We start from the raw sequence: 19,084 nt of genomic DNA, 5'->3' as shown, positions 1-19,084 counted from the left end.
ATAATAAATCCAATTGCGTTCATATTTGAACCGGCCTCACCGTGCATCCCTGAACCTGTGCGAACGTAATTGTCCTAACTATTTTTCTTTCAGTTTGTATTTCCTGGGGGCTAGCCTTTCCCCCCCAGGTGGCGTTGTCAATTTCTTTCTCCATTCTTGTAGAACCCCGCCGACCACTTGGTCACATTAGCTAAAGTTATTAAGTTAGCTTAAGAGTTGGGTTGCTGTGTAAGACATAAATAAAGCTAACTGATCAAACACACACATCCACAAATGTGCAATAACACTAAGTGCAATAATCTTTTCTGGCATCGTTGTATTTTTACTCAGTTGTATATAGCATTTTTATCTTATTGTATATTTTATTCTAGTGTATATAGTATTCTATTTTATTCTATTCTGTACAGTTGTGTACTGTATTTATTCTTTTATTTTATTCTAATTTTTGCTTCATAACTTTTGCACTGTCCACTTCCTGCTGTGACAAAACAAATTTCCCACGTGTGGGACTAATAAAGGTTATCTTATCTTAAAATACAAAGTTTTGGACACCGTTTTGCCTGTTTCCCTACTGTAGGGGTCTCTGCAAGCATACAGGGCTCTGAGAGGGTACAAGATGACAACTTTGGAATTCTACTAGAAACAGTCGATCATATTTGTTTGTCAAAGCTGAATTCAGGGCAAACTACGCTAAATTAGCGTTTTTAGCTAACAGCTACAATAAGCATAAAAGTTACTGTACGGCTATCATTTGTTAACATGACGCTTGCTCTTATACATGTAATACATTTATTACCAACCTGAGAGTTTATCGGCTGGTCATTCGACATGACGAATGACTTCTGAAGTCTTAATTCAGCTCAAGATGCTGTAGATTCCCGTCAGTAACACTTTCGGTCCGCTAGTAAAACGTAGTTCTAGTAATCTGCGCTTGACCCGGAACCGGAAGTAGGTTCCAAAAAACTGAATTTTGGAACTGAAATTGAATTGTAGAACTGAAACTGAATGGTGAGAGTGAAACTGAAATTATTCGAGAGTTGAATTTTTAAAGGATAAAATGCAGTTTCAAAGCAAATCAATTCATTTTCAAAATATAAAATTCAATTTAGTGATGATCATTTTCAAACCATAAATTCAATTTCAAATTAGACTAATTCAAATTCAGTTTTCAAAAGCATTTATTCAAGTTACAATTCAGATTCAATCTGAGCAATTCAAATTTAACTTATTCAAATTCAGTTTCTGATGGCACAGATTTCTGCCCATATCATCGTCATATTACAAAGAAATGCTGAACTTGTAAAACAAATTACTTTCCCAGGATATGACCTCATACACTGACCCCATCATTGGAAATTAATGCTGATGTTTTATGTGAATTATCTGAAAATTCACTGGTAGAACAGATGATAAGAAAAGGCAGGTCAAGTTTAACAAGAAAAACAAGCATTATTTATTTATTTATTACTCAAAAAATATTTAATTACCAAAAACAATAATTATTATTTGTTGGCTACCTGACAGCAGCAAATAGCAGAAAACTGTTTCCTTTATGAGAAATGAGCAGTTTGATATCCTGAACCTGGGTCATGATTGTCTTAGTTTAAAAGAAAGACTTAAAACAGTCTGCAAATAAGCAGCTCACTTGGCTGTGTACAAAGTTAAAGAACAGCTGTACCTCTGATTCTCTTTGGTATGACGGCTGTTTCTCCATTACTGATGGTTTCTGTTCTCACCACTGCAGCTGGATCACTCTCTGCATAAAGAAACACACAGAAACACTTGCATGTACAATGGCGAAAGTACTATTTCATTATTACACTTTAGCTGTGGAAGCACATTTTTATTTTGGCTTATGCAGGCATTGAGGAGTGACTTTTATACACAGCTGTGGGTTTTCACAGGGTTTTTCCACTTCTTACCACCTTTGCTGAAAAACATTTGACCAGAATGAACTGGTTGGTGTTTCTGTGAACATGGGAGGCAGACAACCACAATGCTACAATCTTCTTTTAATGAAGACTGAGATGCTTCACCACAGAGCACAAAGCAAACTTGTTCTCACAAGATGAACACTTCTGTTAGCCAAACCAGGACACACTGTGGTGAAAGGTCTCATTACCTGAAGACTACAGTTAACTAGTGTCAACTACAGGAAGTCGCTTCTGTGGTTTCGCATGCAGAAAGAAGACAAAATAACTCAATGTCTTAAAGAAGGTTAAGGGTGAACAGATGGTATACTTAAACATCTCTTGACAAGGAATTACTCCTGTTAACAAGTTGTCTACTAAATCCCAATCTACACTGATGTGAATTTTAACACTCAGTTATGGTACTGCCAAAAAGTCACAACACACCTGAAATTTTCTCCAGGTACGGTAGACCTGAGGCTGAGACTACGCCAGTATTTATCGCTATGCGATCCACAAACCTGTAGACCTGCCACATCACTAACATCACTGTTAGTTGAACTGATGAACACAATCCTTCATGATCATGAACACATGTTGGAATCAGTTTTAATAATTCACCATCATTCTGGTGCAAGCACCCAATACCGAATAAAAAAATAAATTGAATAACTAATATTTTATTGTAAATGATGCATGGCAGACGCGACCACATTTCACACCTTTCAAAATAATTTTATTTGGTTGTTTTTCCAGACCAGACAACATCAACAGGACTCAGCACAGACTTTAATCCAGGGGAGGCGTGATAAACTGGTGTGTTGTCTTCACTGCAGCGGCACCACAGACCAAGCCCTACCACATACCCCCATCGCTCGACTGAGGACAGGGAGCCATCAGGCTGAGTCCCCCCCGCCATGACCGTCGGCAACCCCGACACACTTTTCAACACACTTTTATTTGGTTTATCTCCAGATCTGGCTCCAGCTTTCCAGCTGCCAGCCATCCGTACACAGCAATGACGCCCCTGCAGCGGCACCGAAGAAAAAAATTGACTCCCTCTTACTGTAATACCTCTCTTTAAATTACTGGTATTTTTGAAATATGTACTTACAGGTGGTAAAGACAGGAACGTTTTGATAAAGTATTGCTATTGGCATTGATGGGCACACAGGTGAAGGATGTGTTGTATAAAACAGGATGATACATGAATATACATGTTGTTTCTGTGGTTGTTCTTATGCACAGATTTGTAACTTGTTATATTTTATATTTAAAATTTTGACATATTTCCTTTTTTTCTGCTTGTGTAGAAAAAACAAAACAAAAACAATATACTATCCCATCAACTTGGTTGTGCCTCTAGTCCAGATCACCTTCGCTCTCTTGGAAAACAACTGGTAATGATAAATGAATTGATTCTTATATAGCACTTTCCTACACTATCTGAAGACTTAACACAAGATGCCTTATTCACCCATTCACATCCACTTATACAGAAACGTTTACATGCATTATTAACCTTACACAGTACCAAGCATGCCAGTATTCATATGTAGGGTATTGAGTTGAAGGATTTCCTATAGTGTTGCACACTTGGACAAATGACACTTCCAGGCGTGCATGAGTTTAGAATTGTTCTCTTTACTTGCTCATTTGCAACTGCAAATACAAAACACTTCAGTTTAGCGTAGCTGCACTCTGCAGGCTATCTGTGCAGTAAAACACACAGGACAACTTTTCACATAACTACTGAACCTGCGTTAACAAAGTACTCATTTACTCTGTATTTTCCTGCCAATGTTCATATTACAATATTCTGCACACTTGCATGCTCATCCAACTAGTATTGTAGCACCTGGAGACTACCCTCTCGATCCTCTTACATGATGTGATATCCCGTCAACATCATTGTGTTTATACATCATCACATTACTTGTGCTCACCTGCAAATACAAAACACAAGGGGCATTTCTCAATATGCGTACTTGTGCGTACTTGCGTTCTCGTGTACTCGTGAAACGTCATCAGTCGGAGACCAAGTACTGTTCCAATTCGAAGTACGCATCAAGCCGAGAACGCGAAAAAGTCCCGGATGTGTTCTCGATCCGCCCGTTTTATCGAGCATGCATCGGTGTAGACTTGGGACAGCTATATATCCCAGAATGCATTTCGTCCAAAACTCAACAGCGGACTCCCGGCACATCGTTTCCACCCCCCCCCCCCCCCCACCGCTCGTGGACTTCTCACTACTCAGGTTAAAGAAACCCCAGCAGCTGTCTATTGTATTAAATGTCCACTAAAATAGAAATAAAAGCGTTCTAACATCTCACCTGCTTGTTTTTATTAAGGTATGTACACGTATGTACATGTACACTATTTTTATTAATAGAGGTTTCACTACTGAGGTTAAAAATGATATATAAGTCACTTAGATCACTTCTAAATGTTAATGTTTGGTTTATTTCAGTGTTTTATTTGTTCCTGAGTAAACCGGTTTGGCTGTGATTAAAGTTAAGCTTCATAACATGTTACTCACAGTTAAATTAAGAGGGGACGGCAGTAAAAACTCCGGACCTGTGACATCATCACGTACGCAGGTGTTCCAATTGTACACATCGCGAGTCCGTGCTCGCGTTCTCGGCGGGTACGTACTCCCGTGCGTTCTCGGCGAGTACGTACTCACCGAGAACGGGAGTACGTACTCGCGTAAACGGCCAAGCACTTCAGTTTAGCGTAGCTGCACTCTGCAGGCTATCTGTGCAGTAAAACACACAGGACCCCAAAGCTGCCCGATTCAGTGCCTGCGTGTCGGAATCATCATTGACCACAATATTCTAGCTGGATTGGCAGTGAGCACAATATGTGTCAGAAATAGTAAAGAACTAAATGTATAACGTAACAATGATAAGAATGCCAAACACATGAAATTATGGGGGGGGGGTATCAATTACAATACTTTCATCTGTGTCCACCTATTATATGATTCCCACAATAGTTAGTGCAGAAGTGCTTAGTTTGTTCTGTCTGGTCTTAGATGTACACCTCTGTCTACTGGTTACTGATGCTTTGACCCTCTGATGTTATTTACAATGCCTGTCTGAAGTGTATCAACTTGTTTATGTGCTTACTTAGCTTGGTTGCAATGATGGTGGGTGTTGTGCATCTGTCTTTACGAACATGCCTCTGCAACATTGCTAAAAATTCGCACACAGTGCATTTGGATTGGTAGGCCGTAGTATGGTCCTCCAGTGCCCAAGATGAGTTTTAGTTTAATCAGGAACACACATCTCAGCCTCTATAAAACGTCTACAGCAGAATCCCTGGGAGGCTATTTATTGATCAAACATTTTTTGTTTTGGGGTTTTGTCTTTCGGGTGAAAGTCTCCAAAACACAGACTTAACAACGTGGTGTATGCTGTACAGTGCAGCGAGGAATGCCCAGACCTCTACATTGGAGAGACCAAACAGCCACTTCACAAGCGCATGGCACAACATAGAAGAGCCACCTCCACGGGACAAGACTCAGCAGTCCATCTGCATCTTAAGGATAAAGGACACTCTTTCGAGGATGCCAATGTTCACATTTTGGACAGAGAGGACAGATGGTTTGAAAGAGGAGTGAAAGAGGCCATCTATGTCCACTGTGAGCGACCATCTTTGAACAGAGGCGGTGGTTTACGACACCAACTGTCTGCCATCTATAATCCAGTTTTGAGTTCCCTCCCCAGACGCCTTAATGCCCACTCACATCCTGGGCCATCTGACCTCAGGAATTCACATGACAAGGTGGGGCCAGGTTTCACAATGAGCACACCCGAAACCCTGGCTGATTAGGTCCCACACCCGCTTTCACACCTTGGCTCATGTGATTAGAGGATCACCAGGGGGTCCTTTGTCCCTCTTTGGGGGGATACTCCCACTGGGTTAAAATCTGGGACTCTCGGCCATTTGACCTTAGAACTGAAGAAGCTTCTCGGATGAGAGGTGAAACGTCTTCAAGCAACTTAAAGAAGTCCAGACGCTTTTCTTTGCAAACTCCTTTGAGTATTCCAGGAATGTTTTCCTTCTAAAACATTCTTCTGTCATCATTTTATTATAGATTAAGAGTTGTTAAGTGTGGATAATTAAATAATAGTATATTGCAATAGCAAGTTGTGCCTTGTTCTCAGATGAACAGCAAGTTGAGAGTGATAGATGAGATGAGGGGATGAAGGAGGAAGAGAAGCAAAGAGTGATTAACAGGCAGAGCCGAGTTTATTGCTCACAGTTTTTTGTTGCCTTATAGCTCCAAGCGCTGTCACCAATCTTTGCATTTTGTTATTATCTCATAACACTTGTTTAATCAGCTACCATCTCTCCTGTGGACTTTTTAATGTCTACAGTCTCAGATCAACACAGCCCTGCCCTCCAGCACCATCAGCAGCAGGAGCAGCATAAACACCTCAACAGCAACATTGCACCCATCAGATAAAACATCGGCTACGTTTGCTTTGCCTTGTCGCCACCTCACAACAGTGATATAGTATGATGCGATACCATATTAGATTGTTGATGAATGTGTTTTGTTATTATTCAACCTGATTCAATGTGCCCCTTTTTAACTTTGAGCACCCGCCCCTTTAAACTTCTCTGCACGGCCCTGCTGCACTTGTTCATAGCGTCTCATAGAAATATTCGTTTTTTTGTATCTTGTGAAATCTAGTTTGTAGCCTGCCATAGAGGGAGTGTTTTACAATCTCATAGTCTGCAGAGTTTGAAGTATCTCGTTAGTCATTAGTTTGACTATCTCCAGAGGTTATATTTATTCCTCTCACTTTCTGTTCATGATTAGTGTGTTTGTGTTTGACTATTGTTCCCTGTGTGTCACCTTTGTTTGCTGTAAAAAAAAAAAACACTGATCTTCCTAGCCTCCGAGTGTTGTCTTCACTTGAGGCCATTCACCTGTGTTGGCCAACATAATTAACAGACCTACCAAACCAAAAATAACCCAAAGTTTTTGGCTGTGGAAATAGACCATGACAGAGACAAAGAAAAGCAGCTTTACCTCTCATATTTTTATTTTCTTGTTTCGTTTTGATGATGATTTGTCCATAAGTGACCTCGTCTGTTGTCATTGCTGAGTGAACTTCAGCACTTTCTGCAGAATAAAACACATATGAAATTACTGTAGGTTATGTAGTTGATAGCAACTGCTCCTGCAGAGATATTTACACAAAAAGCATTTGGATCACTAATAAGTCACTGACCTCCTGGTCCTAGGAGGTTCTACGTTTAACCTCCTAGGACCTGGTGTAATTTTGCTAAAAAAGGGCCTGATATCTGCTTACGAGGGCACTATACTGCTACTGTTCTGTTTAAAACGAATGTCTTCATATGTGGATCTGATTTTTCTCAGAAACATAAATCAGGTAAAAAAAAATCAGGTAATTCTTTTTTTTATATATTAAAGAGAAATTAAAAATGCATGCCATGAAAGAGTTCGGGTCTTGGGAGGATACAGAAAACACGACTACTCATGACAAGGATGCTTGTATTGGATCACCATATCAGAAGGTTACAAACCATCAAAATAATTAACTTTATGCAAGTTAGATTCAGAATTTAAATATAGATAGTGAGATAAATAGAATTTAGTTCACCTGTGGTTTCACACCTGCAGCTTTTTTTTTTTGGTTTCTTAAATGCTAAACAGGATGTTGAGCAACTGCAAAGATGTTAGCGTATGTTAACCACAGACCACAAACACACAGTCCAGCACAGGAGAACAACACTCAACACTATGCATCAAACTGCATTTGATTACAATGATCAAGTTGTTACATTTATGACAAAATATATAAAACAAAAAGTATTATATTAAAAGTGTGAAGTACAAAGATAAACTCTGAATAAAATAATAACAGTTCTAAATTCAGATTTAAACAAATTATTTAATTCCATCGAAATAGTAAAATGTTTGTTTTACTGTTGCAACAACAGAGATTTTCTAAAACCACTTAGTCTCTCTCTGAGACAGATATTTTTAAAACTCTAATCTACATGAATGGATTTAGGTCTAACTTTTATTAGATAGAGCTGGTAGGAAGTGCTAGGTTCCAATCTTGTCCCTGACCTTGTTTCAGTCCTTTGCTGTTGGTGTTGTTTGTTCTAACAGGAGGGTTCATATTTGAACTATTCTGATAGGAAAGAGGAGGTATACATTCTTCAACGTTGGCAACCCATCTGTCCGAGAAACTCTGACCTTATCTCACCTGGCAACTTACTTAGAAGTCGCTCTACATGTGATTCATATCTTAACTCAGTTTCACCGTCAGGGCAAAGAGTGCTGAGCATGGTATTGAGAGACCTGATTCGTAAAGCAAATCCCTTAAATGCTCCTTTAAATCTCTCTATCGAATGAATCCATCACATCAGTAATCTTAATGAGAGCTAGCTTATGTAGCTTATTCGGTGCAGCCATTGTGTCATAATGGGGGAATTGAGAGGTCAGATAAGAGTCTGCTAATAGACAAGTTTCTTCCAGTTTTAGATGCTCCATTAGTATTACATATCTAAATAACTCTCTAGAATCAGAAGCCAGAGGAACATCAAGAGCCATCTTAAGTCTGGTAAACTCACTTGGGTTCTTAGTCACAATATCTGGTATTCTTGGTGTAGCACACTAGTAAGTCTATTCTTGAACTTCTAGAAGTGTGTGTGATTGCACAGGAGCAACCTAGTAATCAGTGTTGGGAAGGTTACTTTTAAAATGTATTCCACTACAGATTAAAGATTACATGGCCCAAAATGTATTTTGTAATGTATTCTGTTACATTGCTCAATGAGAGTAACGTATTCTGAATACTTTGGATTACTTAATATATTATCACGCTTTTTACAACTACATGAACGTACTTTTGCTGTGTGATTTATTACTATTACTGAAGGTTACTCGTCATACCAATACCAACTAGATTTTTAAATCTTAATATAAAATGAGTAACAGTAGGGTGGACATTAGGTAAGGCTGCACTTTTTGCAGCGATCTCGTATAGGAAACTATTCCACCCGTATATAAAACAGGTCTGCAGCTCCGAACCGTAGTAAAGGGACCTCTGGCTAATACGTCGGGTTCGTGTCGGGCTGGTAGCTGAAAACTAGCTTTACTTTGTTATCTGGGTCAACTTTGCTAGCGAGAGACAGAGAGAGGCGTTGAAAGGCTGCTCCAACCGAACTTATTGTTTCGGAGGAAAACACGAACACAGTGTACAGTCGAGTCTTAATAGCTTAGTCTAAGGAGCTTAGACTACAACTCGTCAGGCACGCTTCTTGGCTGCAGTGGTTATTATCGTTTCTGCTCGGTGACAGCTCGTACTTTTCCACTGTCCTTTTTCTCCCTCCATCGCTTACAGACACATAATGTGTATGGCAGTCCATTCTCCCTGCAGCATGGACTACACTGCCCATGAAGCTACATTCTTTAGGGCTGTGTCTGTAACACAACCTATTGCCATCATATTAAATAATTTAAAAAATAATAATTATTGAAAATATTTCGTCACGTCATTATAGGTGACATGGGGCGCGAGTTGGAGACACAGACATTAGAGCCTATTAATGCATGTTTTGTTTAGGTTTCAACTGGCGTGGAATTGCCAAAAATAGAGAGGGGACAGACTAACATATAAAGAAGGAAAAGACCGCTGTGTAATCCATTTATTTCAAGAAAGTAACTGTATTTGGAATACCACCCTTTTAAACAGTTACTGTAACAGAATACAGTTACTCATATTTTGTATTTTAAATACATAACGGCGGTACATGTAGTCAATCATGCCCACTTCTGGGTGCTTCAATCTACGGTTGCTGGTGCCGGAAGTGGGAGGGTCTGAGAATTCTGAGTCTCACCTTCAGGTTTCCTGTGAACACATCGTCTCACCAGCAGAACCACAACACAGACTGATCCAACACATGACAACACAGAGAGAACAGGAGGGGAGAGTGATGGAGGAAGAGTGATGGAGGTGGAACCAGGAGGAGGTGTGGATGTAGGTGGAGGTGCGGATGTAGGTGGAGGTGCGGATGTAGGTGGAGGTGCGGATGTAGGTGGAGGTGTGGTGGTGTGTTTGTCTAAAATAAAGCAAACACAGTCATTAAGTTGTCGTCACATTGTGAATGTTGAAAGCTGCAGAAACACAGACAGGTGAGTGTGTCACCTGTGACAGTGATCCAGCTGGATGGAGACTCTCCATGACCGCTGATGTCACACTTGTAGAGGCCTTCATCAGACCTGGAAACATGCTGGATGGTCATGTGACCTGTAGGCTGCTTCCTGATGAGGGAGCCATCTTTATAGAAAGCAGCTGGGAGGTTGGAGGGAGTGGTCTTTGTTTTACAGAGCAGAGTGACGTCATCTCCCTCCATCACAGGGAGGACAGGACTCTGCAGGGTCACTGATCCACCTCAACACAGAGACAAACTACAGCATTTCATCCATTTACACACAGCTTCATCAACACTAACTCCACACACTCAGCTTACCAGTGACTGTCAGGTTAACCATGTTACTGATGGGACCCTCTCTGGACTCACACCAGTAAACTCCACTGTCCCGTGTGAAGATTTCTCTGATGTTACAGGAAGAACTGGTTGGCTTTGTCATCTGACCTGGACATTGTTGTTTGCTTGTGTTTCTCCTCAGAGTCCATCCAGCAGAGCTGTCGTCCTCCTCACAGCTCAGAGACACAAAGTCTCCTTTAAAGAACTGAGAGCTGCTGGGACTCACAGTCAGACGAGCTGTGAGGGTTAAAATGAAAAATGATGATCTGTTAGACTTTTGTCCAACCCGTAGTGTGATATTTTTTTTTAATTTCATCAGGTTTACATCTGATATTCATTCTGCAAACATGAAAGTGTTGAATCTGATTAAAACATTAACAGGATGCATGTGAGATTAATTCTGAAACATGAACCCAATCAGGTCATATCAGTGAGCATTTCTCAGGTTTAAACTGTGACAGAAGAAGGTTACTGACCTTGGTTTGTTGTGCAGCTCAGCAGTGAGATCAGAACTAAAGAGAAATGACACTCAGGTTGATTTGAGGTGAACATAAAGAACAACTCCACACAAACAGCTGACAAACACACAAAGTCATTTCTCTGATATATTTGCTCATTCTCAATTTGATGCAACATGCTTCAATAAAAATGGAAAACCAGTTTAATGCCTACAGGTGGAAGATCCATCTATATATTCTCCTTATCATTGAGCCATTAGGGTAGGAAAGGACCAGATGGCGACTTGAAGTCTGAAGCATTTGAGTTGCCTGCAACATTACAAAAACACTAATCAGAAGTTAACCTAACCTAAGTCTTTGGACTGTGGGAGGGAACCTACACAGACACTAACCACGGCACCTCTGTGACACTTCTGCTGTAGATATAAATTATAAATGATTCTATTTTATATTTTTTAACACTTCTCACCACATCCACACTTTTATGCAAAGCCTGTACTGACGTTAAAGTAGCCACAAACTTTGGACCCTTCTTCACGCAAGTTTTGTGTGAAATGGTGCTTCTAGAGTTATTTTAATGATTTACATCTATTTGCACTGACTACTTTGTGACTACATTGTGATTACACAGAGACGCAGACCCACCACACTGACACTGGTGAACATCCAGGGAGTGGACATTGAGATAGTGGACTCTTATAGGTACCTGGGTGTTCACCTGAATAATAAACTGGACTGGAGCCACAACACTGATGCTCTTTACAGGAAGGGTCAGAGCAGACTCTACCTGCTGAGGCGGCTGAGGTCATTTGGAGTACAGGGAGCGCTTTTAAAGACCTTCTATGACTCTGTGGTGGCATCTGTCATTTTTTACAGTGTGGTATGTTGGAGCAGCGGTTTATCGGCAGCTGAGAGGAAGAGGTTGGATAAACTCATCAGGAAGGTCAGCTCTGTTCTGGGATGCACCCTGGACCCAGTGCAGGTGGTGGGAGACAGAAGGACTCTGGCCAAAATAACATCTCTGATGGACAGAGTCTCCCACCCCATGCATGTAAATGTTGCTGAACTGCAGAGCTGCTTCAGTGACAGACTGCTGCATCCTAGATGCATGAAGGAGCATTTCCGCAGGTCCTTCCTCCCTGCAGCTGTCAGACTGTACAATCAGAACTGCTCCCAACAAACATAGATGTTTACATCTGTGCTGTAACTGCAATAAGTTAACCAACTGATTCGCACTACAACCTGGTTTGCCTCTTATCTGTAGTTATTTTTATTTAATTTAATAACTGTACAATACTCTGTATATAGTAACCATTGTCCTTAATGTAAATATTTAAGAATAATTGTGTATGTTTCTGTTCTGTGTCCTGTGTACTGTTTGTTTGTATATGTGTCTTTTTGCTGCTGTTACAACCAAATTTCCCCTTGTGGGGCAATTAAAGGATTATTCTATTCTATTCTATTCTATTCTATTCTACATAGACAATTTCCACTGCATTCAAATACCACAGTAAAGTCACTTGTCCAGTTGTGTTGATATAATGAGTGAATGTTTTGATCTTTTCACTGCCTGCTGTGTTTCCACGACTCCTGAGCAAAGATAAAGAGTCAGTTCAGACCTGCAGTTGGTCCTCGTGGTGTTTTGAACTTGAATTCAGCCTGATTTGTTTTTCATGTCTTCTCCTCCATCATCAGTTATCAGGAGAGCAGACAGTCAAAGTACAAGAATTCAAACAAACACAGAGATTCTACTTACAGAGCAGACACAGCACAGATGTTTCCTTCATCGTCCTTCTCACTCATTTGAGCTTTTTTTCATTTCTCTCACTGACACCAAGTAAAGCCCGCCCTCTTCCTCTGAGCACCAGCTTTTCTATTGGTGGGTAACTAAATTCTTATAAAAATGCAAGATATAACTATAAACATGTATCTTTTAATGCAATGAGCTTGCTCAGACATTTGGCACTTCACACAGATGGAAAGAAAACTCAGAAAAAAGTCAGATGTCCTCTGCTCTCAGTGATCTGTAGTTTGGTTGATGAACAAATCCATGTCCATGTAGTGGACGTCCCCCTCAGTGAGAGAGGCAGATATGAGCTGAAACACAGGAATCAAACCAGGGACGCTGCTGTTATGGAGCTGAACGGGAACCATTCAGACACTGAGGCCCTCTGAACACATTTTAATTACAGCTGTGCAGAGACACACTGATGACTGACTGGAACACTATGATTCACATTTTACATTAACACCATCCTCACACATGGTTTATATATGACCACTAGAGGGAGATGTTGGACTTCAAACACTAACATGGATACAAGCAGATCATCAAAGTGAGGTTTCAACACAACTGAGATGCTCTTTGATGTTTGCACAAGTACGTGACCAGCCTTAATATACAAGGTCAAAATGTCTTCTGAAACACCTGTTGGGTTTTCTTCGTCAGACTCTTCTAAAATCATATTAAAAACAAATATGTTGGACAGAATCAACCTTTTGGGATTTACCTATCTGGATGATTGAGCATGCACCAAGACCGCCATGTCTATGTTATGTTGTGTACTGGTAAAGGTAGCCTGACTCCATTTAGATCCAGTTGAACTTTGAAGTCATATTGTGAGCTGCTAACCTCCAGGTTTAACTTTAAAATTAAAGGCAACTTTTGGGGTATAAATATAGAAGAGTCTAAAAGAGGTGTGGCCACAGCTGAAAAGCCCAAACCATGGAGAAAAGAGAACTCTGTAAACTACTTGTTTTTTTTTATCATTTCTTATGACTATGTTAAAAAGGAGTTAAAAACATTTTATGTTTTTGTTTTGGCTTTCTATTGTGATTTTTTTAAATTTAATTATTATTTATTATTTAATTATTAATTATTATTTATCAATACGAACTGCAAGGACTGTGCACCATAACAGAACAGGTAGCTTTTCTGTCATGGTGCGCAGTCCTCGCCAGTTGACCTGACATGTCTATCCCTAAATTTGATTCTGTTCATCTGGACGTAGCGTTTTCAGTGGGAGAAACCTTTCATCACTCATGCAAGTGACTTATTCTGCCTCTGCTGACTGCAGGTTTCCCCAATCTCATAAACAGTACATTACATAGCATAAATCCTGGCAATCCTCCTGGCACTTAACAGCGTACACTATGTTACTCTGTTTGTGTCGGGGGACCCGATCCTTGGGGTGGACCAGTTTTTGGCGCAGCGTGTTTTGGGGTTTAAAGGCCACAGAGACCCGGTGTTTAGAAAAAATGTGTCTCAGCTGTTCTGATACTCCTGACACATATGGGATCACTACAGGTTTTCGCCTGGGCAGTGGTTGTCCTTCTCTCCTGGATCGGCTGGAGCTTTCTTTAGGTGTCTTTCCAGCTTTGACAAAAGTCCAGCTGGGATAACCACATTTACTCAGGGCCTTCTTGATGTGCTGTTCTTCCCTGGCCGCTGTGTCAGTGGGGATGGTGTTCGCTCTGTGTTGTAGCGTCCTGATGACACCCAGTTTATGCTCCAGTGGATGATGAGAGTCAAACCTTAAATACTGAAATACTGAGGAGGGGGCCTAGGGGTACATCAGTCACCATCTTACAATGCTGTGATTGCAGCTATTCCATCGTTCTCTGTCAATGGTACTCATGGCCATTGATCAGTGGTTCTTGATTACTAGTCATGACAGTTTGCCTATTACTGATATCCAAATTGTTCCTTCAGTGATGCTAGTTTCAGTCATTTTGCAAATGTACTGTTTATAAGGTCGGGGAAACCTGTAGTCAGCTGGAGTGCAGGTTTCAGGCAGGAGGCTCCGGTCCATCCGGACCAAAACCTTTTGCCATAGGAACAGTTTCTTCCCCTCTGCTGTTGGATTCATAAACATTTACCATAAGACTTTCCCCACCACCTGCTCTGATTCAATCACATGCTGCACCTGCTCTTTTTTGCGTTATAACTTGCATTCATGTATACATATCAATCTGTTTCTCACATTTTATTTTTATTCAAGTGTGTTTTATCATATGTTTTCACAAAGTGCCATAGCAATTTCCTAATGTTGTAAATCTGCTCAACATTTGGCAATAAACCCTCTTCCTGATTTCTGACTCAGCTGAGACTAAAGAAGCCATGGATGAGTGACACGTTTCTCCCACTGAAAATGATCCAGATGAACAGAATCACCCTTGATTGAGCATCAGGACTACCGTGTCTATGTTATGAACTGTTGATGGTAGACGGACTCCTTGATTTAGAACTAGTTGAAATTTGAGGTCATATTGTGAGCTGCTAACCTCCAGGTTAGCCTGCACTGTACAGGTAGTTGATTAAAAAAGTTTTATCAATGTAATAGGGAGGAAGAATACAGAATAATGTATTTGACCAATTGTCCAACGATTCTGATATATTATCCACTACCTCTGAGAGGCAGGTCTGTAATTATGAGAAGCAGAAACAGTTTACACATGGTTGTATTTATTTTGGAACGATTGAAGGTGACATAAAATCTGCATCAACAGTTTCAGGAAGTCAGAGCTTCTGATTAAAAAAATAAAGTGTACAGCCACAAGAAATGTTGGAATAACAAAACCAAACAAACACACATTAAGTACTAACACATGTGGATCTTTATCAGGAAACTATTTAAAGGAAAGTAACAACTGGACAGTAACAGACTGAAGAGTGTCCTTCATGGAAGGTAAAGTTCAATAAAGCTGAATCGTTCCAGGTCAAAGGGAGGAAATGTTGGACTCTGCAGCTACATAGAAATGTTTTTTCTTTGGTTTCATTTTAATTTAATTGCATTTAAAACGAGTCAAATACCAGCAACATATGATCAAAGGATCCTGAGTAATATCAGACAAAAACTGTTTATATTCCAAACAACTTTGTCCTCTTTAATGATGTAAAATGTAAATTAAATGTAAAATCTGGACGTGTCTGACAGGTACCTGCTAAATGTTTAATATTACTGATTTCTGTCTTTCCACATTTTCAGTGACACGACTGAAAGCAAAGCACAAGAATCACAGTTAAGCTGACATTTCAAACAGGCTGAAGTTCAACAGGAGGCTGGTATGAGTCCTGACTCTGCTGTTGTTTATGTTTTCTGTAGATCAAAAAACCAACAACAACAAGAAGCACAGCAGGAACACTCAGACCAACACTCAGTCCGACACCTCCATCCCCCGTGTCTCCATCTTTGTTGGTTTCATCTTTCTCTTGTCCTCCTCCTATCTGACCTGCAGGTGAGAAGCAGGTGTGAGGTGTCAGCTGTCAGGTAGGTGATGAGTGAAGAACAGAACAGAATCCATTTCCTCTTCAAACTGCTGTCAGACATTATCTACTGCACTCTGATCACATCACTCAGACCAGCTGCTTTCTACAAAGTCTCATCAACAACATCTTTAGAAACAAACATCAACAACCAGGAAGCAGCTTCACCTCTGATCACACACACACTCAACTCTACTCATTCACCTGGAGGATCAACTCTCAGGTAGATGATGCTGATGGGATCAACATCTAAAACACCTCTCTTCCTGCGCTCTGCTCCTCTCTGGACGACACGACACTCGTATGTTCCAGTGTCATTAATCGTCACATCCTTCAGAATCAAAGACACGTCTCCATCCTTCATCTGTCTGTCCTGCAGATCCACCCGGTTCTTAAAAGATGGATGCTGTTGATCTGGATAAAAACGCTCATCCCGGAACAGAAGCACATATTTCTCTCCCAGGTCAGCTCTGCTCCACTCTAGAACAATAATGTTGTTGTTGTTTGGAGCTCGACATGTCAAAGTGATGTTCTGTCCAGACTCAGCTGTGATGTTTTTGTTCTCTGAAAGAGGAAACAGCACAAAGCAGAAAGGTTAAAGGTCAAAATACAACAACTCACAACACCAGGCAATGAGAGTGAAGGTCACTTGTGTCGAACCTCATTTTTCAATGGCGCTGCTTTAAAAGTTGTTATAATAGAAGAGTGTTTCACTTTGTTACCTACCTACAATAAATAAGGAGCTAATTGAGATCTCTTGTTACTGGTGAAGCAGAAACTTTAAGCTACAGTCTGATCCTATTTCTGTCTTTCAGTGTTTGGGATCAGACACAATGTTCCCATCTGGGTACGTGTTTCTGTTTGGACAGCAAATGCAAACATGCTTTAAATTCCCAACTGCACATCAATGAATGAGGATGACCTTTGGGTTGGGTCAATACTGATTGGCTGATTAAAGGTAAGCACAAGTATTGGAGCTACTGGGAGTTCATCAGGAAGAGAAGATCAAAATAAATCATCGTTGTTAAAAGAAACACAGCATGAAAAGCACAGAGTGGCTGCAGTGGACACTCAATGTTTTCACTTCAGCTCTTTGTGTGTTATAACTTGACTCTTCTCTGTGGTTGGCTGAGGATCAGCAAACAGCACAAGGAAGATTTGCCCACAGACCGGTTGTACCACATACACTGCCTCCATCAACATCAAACACTGTGCAGGTAGATGAGCCGTCCGCCTGCCTTCATATTACTGCACTGAAGCATAAAAGCAGCAAAGCAGTGGCAGCTTCAGATGCCACTGCTTTGCTGCAGCAGCTGCCTCTATTCAGAGGTGATGCCACCATCTGCTGAGCAGAGCTGTAGTGATTAAACACTGAAGGATATTAATCACATGCACATGTGTGCAACCACACACAAGAACTTGAGTTGTGGTTCATTTGTAAGACTCTGGAGAGATACAGACAACACTGACAAACGAGGCATGTTCAGTACAAAGAATCTAGATGTCCTCATGCTCCGGTAACTTCAGGGTGAATTTGGGGTTTTCTGTACTACAGATGTGTAGTTAAACAGCTATGAAATAACCACTTACTGACTGAGCAATCGTCCAGCAAATCATCAATATTCCTATAATCAATATAAATAGACACAACTGTTGCTATTTTGAAGGGGGTTCGGGTCTTTTAGTGTCAATATACCTCCAACATATCATTCTGACTCCTTGAATAACTGAACAGATAAGCATCCAGGTAGCAGAGCAGCCTCAACTATAATCCATCATGGTAAATGGCCTGTATTTGTATAGCGCTTTACTTGGTCCCTAACGGTGTGTTCACACCGAATGCGATAGAGGCGGCCAGAGCGTCAGGTTTACATGTAAAGTCAATGGAAATCAAATCAAATCAAATCACTTTTATTGTCACGTCACATGTGCAGGTACACTGGTACAGTACATGTGAGTGAAATTCTTGTGTGCGAGCTTCACAAGCAACAGAGTTGTGCAAAATACAATAACGTAAAACAAGCAAAATATAAAAATGGCTAATCTAAAAAGTAATAAATATATGTACAATATGTAAAGGTATATACATTACTGAATGTGTATACTAAATATGTTTTTCTACGTGTGTGTGTTTGAGTGTGTATATAGTATGTATATACATGTTTTACAAATGAAATAAAGTAAACAATAAAATAAGATATATAAAATATACAGAGGTTGGTATGTGCAAAACAGTGGTATTTATATACAGTATGGAGTGCATAATGTTGAAGTTCCAGTAGTGAGGGTGAAGTGTCTATGAAGTGTTCAGCAGTCTGATGGCCTGATGGAAAAAGCTGTCTCTCAGTCTGCTGGTACGGGACCGGATGCTGCAGAACCTCCTTCCTGATGGAAGTAGTCTGAACAGTTTATGGCTGGGGTGACTGGAGTCCTTGATGATCCTCCCCGCTTTCCTCAGGCACCGCTTCCTGTAGATGTCTTGGAGGGAGGGAAGCTCACCTCCAATTATCCGTTCAGCACACCGCACTACTCTCTGGAGAGCTTTGCGGTTGTGAGCGGTGCTGTTGCCGTACCAGGTGGTGATGCATCCAGTGAGGATGCTCTCAATGGCACAGCGATAGAAGGTCCTGAGGATGCGGGGGCTCATGCCGAATCTTTTCAGTCTCCTGAGAAAGAAGAGGCGCTGCTGCGCCTTCTTCACTGTTTTGTTTATGTGTACTGACCACGTAAGATCCTCAGCCAGATGTACACCAAGGAAGCGGAAGCTGCTCACTCTCTCCACAGCGGCGCCGTTGATGGTGATGGGGGTGTGTACTTCTCTGCACCTCCGGAAGTCCACTATCAACTCCTTTGTCTTTGCGACGTTGAGGGTGAGATGGTTGTCCTGACACCAGTGGGTCAGGGCGCTG

General features: G+C 40.8%; 1 protein-coding gene across 1 annotated transcript in view; it reads right to left on the bottom strand.

Annotated features, from left to right (window-relative positions):
- LOC134623870 (programmed cell death 1 ligand 1-like) overlaps positions 1 to 19,084 on the bottom strand; it is an 81,204-nt gene that overhangs the window by 50,283 nt on the left and 11,837 nt on the right. Inside the window, exon 2 of the mRNA XM_063468878.1 lies at positions 16,446 to 16,739. Within this exon, the coding sequence (XP_063324948.1) occupies positions 16,446 to 16,739 (294 nt within the window). The remainder of the gene's footprint in view (positions 1 to 16,445; positions 16,740 to 19,084) is intronic.

This window comes from Pelmatolapia mariae, linkage group LG3_W (assembly GCF_036321145.2).
Source record: "Pelmatolapia mariae isolate MD_Pm_ZW linkage group LG3_W, Pm_UMD_F_2, whole genome shotgun sequence".
Classification (NCBI taxonomy): Eukaryota; Metazoa; Chordata; class Actinopteri; order Cichliformes; family Cichlidae; genus Pelmatolapia; species Pelmatolapia mariae.
Note: the sequence above shows the minus strand (reverse complement) of the source record. Positions and strands in the feature narration are given on the sequence as shown.